This window comes from Bidens hawaiensis, unplaced genomic scaffold, assembly GCF_021521415.1.
Source record: "Bidens hawaiensis isolate Kalapana, Puna unplaced genomic scaffold, B.hawaiensis_p1.1 tig00013225_1, whole genome shotgun sequence".
Lineage (NCBI taxonomy): Eukaryota > Viridiplantae > Streptophyta > Magnoliopsida > Asterales > Asteraceae > Bidens > Bidens hawaiensis.
Genome location: NW_027492115.1, coordinates 171,063 through 178,324, shown reverse-complemented (window position 1 = coordinate 178,324; position 7,262 = coordinate 171,063). Strand labels below are relative to the sequence as shown.

The 7,262-nt window shown below is 38.6% G+C and overlaps 1 protein-coding gene across 1 annotated transcript; it reads right to left on the bottom strand.

Moving 5' to 3' along the window:
- Positions 1-2,090: 2,090 nt before the first annotated feature.
- On the bottom strand, positions 2,091-6,152 carry LOC143543629 (transcription factor DICHOTOMA-like). The gene has a single exon (XM_077035904.1). The coding sequence runs from the start codon at positions 5,477-5,479 to the stop codon at positions 4,328-4,330; it is 1,152 nt and encodes a 383-aa protein (XP_076892019.1). The 5' UTR covers positions 5,480-6,152; the 3' UTR covers positions 2,091-4,327.
- Between the last annotated feature and the right edge of the window lie 1,110 nt (positions 6,153-7,262).

The following is a 7,262-nucleotide window of genomic DNA, read 5'->3' as shown; positions in this document are numbered from 1 at the left end:
CAGTCGTAGATGTGGTTGACCGGTAGACGATCGAACCACGCTCTAGCAGCCCCCACCAGTGTCATTTGGAACATGTAACACCACGTAGGTTCCGTCCAACTACTGACGGTTGCCCCCGCTATGAATCTGTTCAAATGATCATCTGGGTCAGATATACCATCATATGTGCCTATGCTTGACATTTGTTTGGCACTTTTTGGGGCGATTGCTTCCGCAATGTCCTTTGCAAATTTGGACGTTCCCGCATTTGCAATGTTTGGTCTGAATGTTTTGGAGAAGTCACGTGGACTTCCACCTGTGTTTTTTGGTTTGAAGGCTTGTCCAAAATGCCTTGTCGGTTGGGAGTCCGTTTCCCTCCGCTTCCCTTTTGCCCTATGGCGAGGGTTCGCGTCGGAGTCGGATTCCTCCGAGTCATCGCCCAAGTATTCAAGTTCGTCGGCTTGTTGGACGGAACGCAAGCGTTCGTCCAACTCAGCTTGGAATTCCTTTTGTCGTGCCTCCGCCCATGCCTTAACTTCATCGAGAGTTTGGCGGGGGAGTCTTGTTCGTTTCTCAAACTGGGTATCGGTGAATCCCAGTGAGCGATTATTTACTGCACTTGCCCCAGCTTGGGTAACTGGGGTAGTGTTCGTAAAATTTACTTCACTTGCCCCCGCTTGGGTAACCGGGGTAGTGTTTGTAAAGACTGTGTAGCCGGTATTCCCCCCAGTAGCTGGGGTTGTGGTTACCGGAGTTTCTTTAACCATCTTTCTAGAAGTTTGAAAAAACTGGAGAAAAATGAAGTTCTAGCTTTATGCACGGATGGCGCCAATGAAGAAACACTAACCGGACCCCGGGCAGATTACGAGTAACCTGGGGGTTAGATAGATGTTTCCCACGAGGGGTTAGACCCAGAGAAGATGGTTCTTCTGATAACCTGCAAAATAGACAACGTGAGCTTGTCACTGAGAAGGGGGGGTTCCTCCTTGTGACCACCATCCGGCGTGAGAATCAGACTAGATTGCTCTTTAAATATAAATGTATATTAAGAGATTGCTAGAGCAGATATCAGGTATAATATGGTAAGATATGATAAGATATGTTAAGATTAGATGGTCATACCATTTGTGGTATTTATAGCCGAAGGTAGGTTTCCAAGGAGGTGTGGCCGGCTGCAACAGTATTCCTGTTCCACCAACAGTGGCCTACGCACGTGCCCTGCTGGTAGTTGGTGGGTAGGCAGCGGCTAATAGTGACCAGGCCTGCTGTGTACTATTCCTTTTCCACCAACTGCCGGCTATGCACGTGGTATGGCAGTAGTTGGTGAGTAGGCAGCGGCTAATACTGACATACAGTACAGGAGCATGCTGCTCGCCATACTGTTGTCAATAAGCTGTCGTATCTTTAGTCAGATCTTTTTCCCATACCTCGTCAGGTACAGTACAGAAGATCTTCCTGTATTGTACGGACTGGCTTATTTGGGCGGGAGTATTCCCCCTCCCGCCACTGTGCGGGATTGTTCCCGGCTTTGCTCATTCCTTCAGGTGACACTGAATGATTGAGAGCTAAGTGCCTTGTGCGTGTAGCCTTGCTGCGCGGGTGGCCTTCCCTGATGGCTTGTATCCGAGGCTGCGGGGACAGGCGGAGTCCTTCATCATTGGGAGGCATTTCCTGCGGGAACAGCTTGCGTACTGCGCGTAAGGACGTCACGTCTCTAAGCATGGTTGGTCCTGCGGATCCAGTTGGTTTCTGCGCAGACGTCCCTCTTCAAGGTGAGTCTTGCGGGTCCAACTGGGCTCTGCTGGGACCTACCTCTTCAGAATGTTTTTCCATTGAGCAACCACACATCACTTTTTTCATTTACACGGAATAAATCATTGCATTTCTATGTCATTTATGCATATACCAAATGTCACCTTAGTTTATTTATATGTGAACGGAGATTAGACAAAAATCTTAAAACTCAGGTTTCAGTTACTTCTGTCTCCCCAAATTATCTAATTATCCAAAATGTTTGGTCCCCATTAAGAAAGTTTGGTTACAAGTCATGTCTTGCCTATTTGTATTCCTGATTTAACCCACCGAAATAAAATAAAAATAAAATTCACTTTAATGCATGTTTTGGACAATATTACTGGATGTCTTTCATGAATTATCTCACAAAAAGACAGATTTGGGTATCAGCATCTATATTATACATTTCGTATATATATATATGTATACATCTATACAAATTACAAATATTAGGGTTCAAAGAGTAATTATAATTGATCTTTTCATGAACATATATACTCGTGAAAAAGATAAATTATAATTACTTTTTTAACCCTAATATAATCTGGTGGTATATATACTAGCTTATGTAAATGCAATGACATGTGGCCAGTAGCTTCCTTTTATATCATAAATGTGATATCTACACAGTTAACCTAACACTCCACATTGAGTAATATGAGAGCGCTATTATCAAATAGACACGGATTATTTCCTTCTTTCTTTAATCGGTTATGAAGAGTGGGTTTTTATGTCATGTAATGGAAAACATAAAAGGTCACCAAAAGAAGTCATAGGTATACAGAAAATATTTTAGTCAAAGAAATATTTGTGACTGCATGGGTTACGTGAAAGAGAAGATTGAGAATTTCCATACCAATTATCATCGGGATAATTGTTAATACTAGAAAGCCTAATTATAACAATTATTAATACATAATTTAGGCATGTAAACGAACCTAATGAACACGGATAATTAAGGTCATGTTCGTGTTCGTTCATTGAACTTTAAACGGACATAAACACAAACACGAACACTTTGTGTTTATGTTCGTTTTCGTTTATTTGGTTCATTTAAAATCTAAACAAAAAGCTCATGAACATAATTGAACAAATATAAAGGAACATAAATGAACATATGTGAACAAACGTAAATGAACATAAATGATGATAAAATGAACACAAAAGAACAAATATACAACGTTAAGTAAATTATTTATCCAAATTTTCATCCGAAATGAACATATATAAACAAAGGTTCACGAGCATAAATGAACGAATGAAACATGTGTTCATGTTTATTCATTTAATTTAATGAGCACGAACCTTTTATTTATTCTCGTTTTCTTTTTAAATAAGCGAACACAATAGAATTTCCCGTATAACGATTCACGAACAGTTCAATGAACATTTGGTTCATTCACATCCATCGCCTATATATATGCTAAAGGATCAAGACATCTAATTCTTGAAATGCAGGAAAAATATCAATGACATGCCGTGAAGAATGCTCTGTATCAACATAACATAAGAACATGGACACAAAGGGTATATATGATCAATGATGTAAAGTAAAGCTAAATAATTAATGCAGAGACAAATAATGTATTATTTGTGTGTTTCTTCACTAGATTTATATTTGTACGACATGCTATATATAAATATCAGTATAAGATGAAACTTTGTTCATCAAAATCAAGTTCATATAAATTTGCATAGGTATGAAATTCAAAATTGAAGTTTACATTGATTAAGAGAACAAATATCATTTGATGGTTAAAACGAAAAACCTCTTGAGATGGTTTCACAAGAATATGATTGATTATACACGTCACGAACTCAAAATGGTCCAAGAAAAAGGGGGTTAAAACATTTAATGTAAAATTAGGGTTTTGTTTCTGGTACCATTGAAGGTAACATAATCATGGGAATCATTCATTGGACTTTACTAAATAAAATTAACATACAATCAAAGACATAAAAGCCGAATAATGTTGATTCTCATGATTAATAGAAGGAACCATGGTATAATCATGTTTCATAACACTTAGAAGCATTAATTTGATAATGTTGCTTATGTGTGACATAGTCAGATCTGTATGAACACTTCACACCATCTAGGAAATACCATAAGCAAGTGCCATTGAAAGTTTGGAAGAAAATATCATTGGTTGCCAACATTCACAATTTGTCAGCCAAAAGAGATATATAAAGGATGCAAAAATTGTTTTTAAGTGTTCTAGTCATTTGTTGTTTATCATTTTGATTAATTTAATTTAACAACAAAATTTTTTTAATAACAATACAAGAACTCAAGGAACACATAATATCATGTTGGTTAATTTATCATCGCCAATTTTACACTTACATCCTGATAATATAGCTCCAGCTCACCAATCAACTTACTAGTACAGAGGATGGTTACAAGATCTGAAGCTGAATGATAAAGAATAATTTCTCCGGCACTCCTTTAACTCATTGTCCTGTTAACAAAACATACATACAAAGGTAAATGAAATCTTGAATCTATATAATTCTGTAACTAGTGCTTTTTGTTAGTTTACCTCTTGTAGATCTAAATCATTGCACAGTCATCCTGCTCCTCATGAATTACTTTAAATTTAGGCAAATCTTTGGACGAAATCTGGGAGATCCACTCATCTGATACAACAAAGTTGTGATTATATGAATAGGAAGTCGAAGACGACACTGAAAACTTTTGTTCCAGGATTGATTCATGAAGGATGTCATTGTAATCACTTTGTGATTCAAATTGACCCCAAGAGCTTGATTGGAGTGTAGTGTTTGAAGGGCTTAATGCATGACAAGGGTATTCATCAGGAACTTTCTTCGACTCGTTGTCGAGCTCCTTGATGCGCAATTTTTGTTTTGTTCTTTCCCTAGCCCTTGCTCTTGCCTCTGCCCTTGACTGGTCTCTTGCAAGATTGGCATGAAATGTTCCTGATTTGCACTTTTGTGTCATTTTCTTCTTTTCTCCATCAAGAAACTTGAGAGCTGAATTTTTCTGCCCTTTATCTTCATCTGATCCGGATCCGGATCCTCCCTTGATGGTTTCAAGGAAAGCCATCTCACACTGATTAGTACTAACAGTTGAAGATGAGGACTGCTTTGTTTCTTCAATTAACTCCTTAATCGCCTTCTTCGACTTCGTAAAGAGCCAATCTAGGGTTTTGCTTGCTTTATCAAACCCTAGCAAGTCTTGAAGCACAAAAAACTTTCTTGCAATGTCAATAGACAATCTCACCCTCCTATCCCTGGGACCTTGAGCTGTATAGATTTTACTGTGCCCATCTTTTTTGGATGTCACCATTTTTTTCTTAGAGGGGTACACTACTGACTCCAGAAGATCATTATAATCTTCACAATATTGCAACCCAGCCCCTTCATGCTCATCTGTACAGGCAGCTGGTGGGGCTATTGGTGGAGGAGAAAAACCGTTGTACAAATGAAAATTAAAAGAATCACCAGTGACAAAAGGGTTGATATTGTTGTGTTCATGATGGGTGAAATAGACATCATCTTTTTGAAGGTCAAAGAGGGTATTGAAAGGATGGGAGACATCGATGGGAGAGGGAATCTGTGGAAAAGGGTTTGAGGAAAACATAGTTAGTTGGATATGAAATCTGAAATAATAAGAATAATATTTAACAAACAAGTTTATATATAAGCTCATGGATCCAAATAAAGCCAAGGAGTAAAGTTGCATTTAAGAGACCACCTCCCCTCTTAAGCTTTCCACTGTAAATCTTCCGTTTTAGGGCACAAGTCTGCTCAAGCCTCATCTCTCAATAATAAAGTATAGAGTACTAGCATTAAGGAATAGTCAAATAGAAACGGGTTAAAAGTGTACTATCTTCAAATTTCTTTAGGGTTTTTTAACGGTAAAAAAAATCTAAACCTAGATATAGGATAAAACTAGGGATGCATATACCATTCAGTTACCATAACTTATCAAAAACTCGGCCCCTCCAAAGTTTGTAAATTTACAGAATGAAATGGTTACAGTATTTTTCATGAAACTGTATTTTACTTTCGGTTTATTCAATACTCTAAAGTTCTTATAATTACTGTACATGATGAAAAAGCCAACATTTTAGATATTACAAAGACAGCGATGCAACTAGAAAACAGTTTTGGTTTGAATACGACTAGTAGAGTTCTTATATCATGATTATATTTTTTAATAATGTTTGGAACAATCCCCAATACCTGTGTGAGTCATATCCTAAAACGAAATGTCAACCGTCTATAATACTTTAGATTTTTCATGCTAAACTCACCAAGAACATGATAAAGGAGGAAACCTATACTACTATGACAAAATCCCGTAGAGTCAGATTTCGAACTTAAGACCTTAAGATCTCAAGTCATAACAATCACCCACCACTAAAGTTCTTATCTCATGTTCAACTGGCATACCACTTTTCAAGCGATGTCAAACCCACGAGTCAGCAGCAGCAATGTCAAACTCGGTCAGTAGCGGGTCTTGCCGGAAAGATTCATATGCACACATACACACATACACATACACACAAACACAAAATAGACATGTGTTAGACCTAAAATCCCAAATATTAATTTGTGTCATACGAAAAATACCCAAATCTAACATTATTACACCTAAAATCCCAAATATTAACACGTATTGTACCATAAATTCCCAAAATTAACATTATTATACCTAAAATCTCAAATATTTGCATGTATTACGAATCAGTGCTTACTGGAATTAAGATGCGGTGGTGGCCGGAGGATGTTTTGCAGGCAACTAGGTCGTCGGATTGAGCGGCGTCTAGCAAGGGTTGCGGTTCTAATACGGAGGTGAGCGGCGGCAGCGGCGGAGTGATGCATTAAAATCCTTTTTTTATTTAGTTTATTTATTTTTCATTGGTTAAGGACCATTATTGTTTTTATTTGTTTTTGTGGGTTGTTTTGGTAACTTTGTAATTGGTTTGATTTAAACTCTGATGCTATCCATTCTGGTGATCATCCAGAGAATTTGTTTTCATCCTTCTCCTTCTAACCCTATCAAGGGCATCAGAGCCGTTCCGATCCTTCATCGGAACTCTTTGCCGCCCCCACCATGACCAACACCCGCAACAATGAAATCGACAACACCCTCAACTCTCACGACAAAGCTATCAATGACATCCAGACTGCACTCGCAACCCTCATGAAGCAACACGAACAATCCTCCAAACAGCAGGAGGAGATCTTGAAAGCCGTGCGCGACAAAGCAGTTAACTCGTCGGGTAGTTCCTTCGGATCTTTTTCGGGACCAGAGGCTGATTCATATGGTACCAAGCCGTTCAGAATTGGTAAGATTGAATTTCCAAAATTCGCGGGTGAAGATGTGGAGGGTTGGGTTTACCGTTGCGAGCACTTCTTCGCAATGGACGAAACCCCGGATGAGACCAAGCTTCGTTGTGCCGCCGTTCACTTGGAAGGCGATGCATTACAATGGCATCGGGCTTTCATGAAAACCAGGA

Bases quoted from the DNA above. Each gene is read 5' to 3' on its own strand.
- LOC143543629 (XM_077035904.1), bottom strand. From the start codon at position 5,479: ATGCAACTTTACTCCTTGGCTTTATTTGGATCCATGAGCTTATATATA.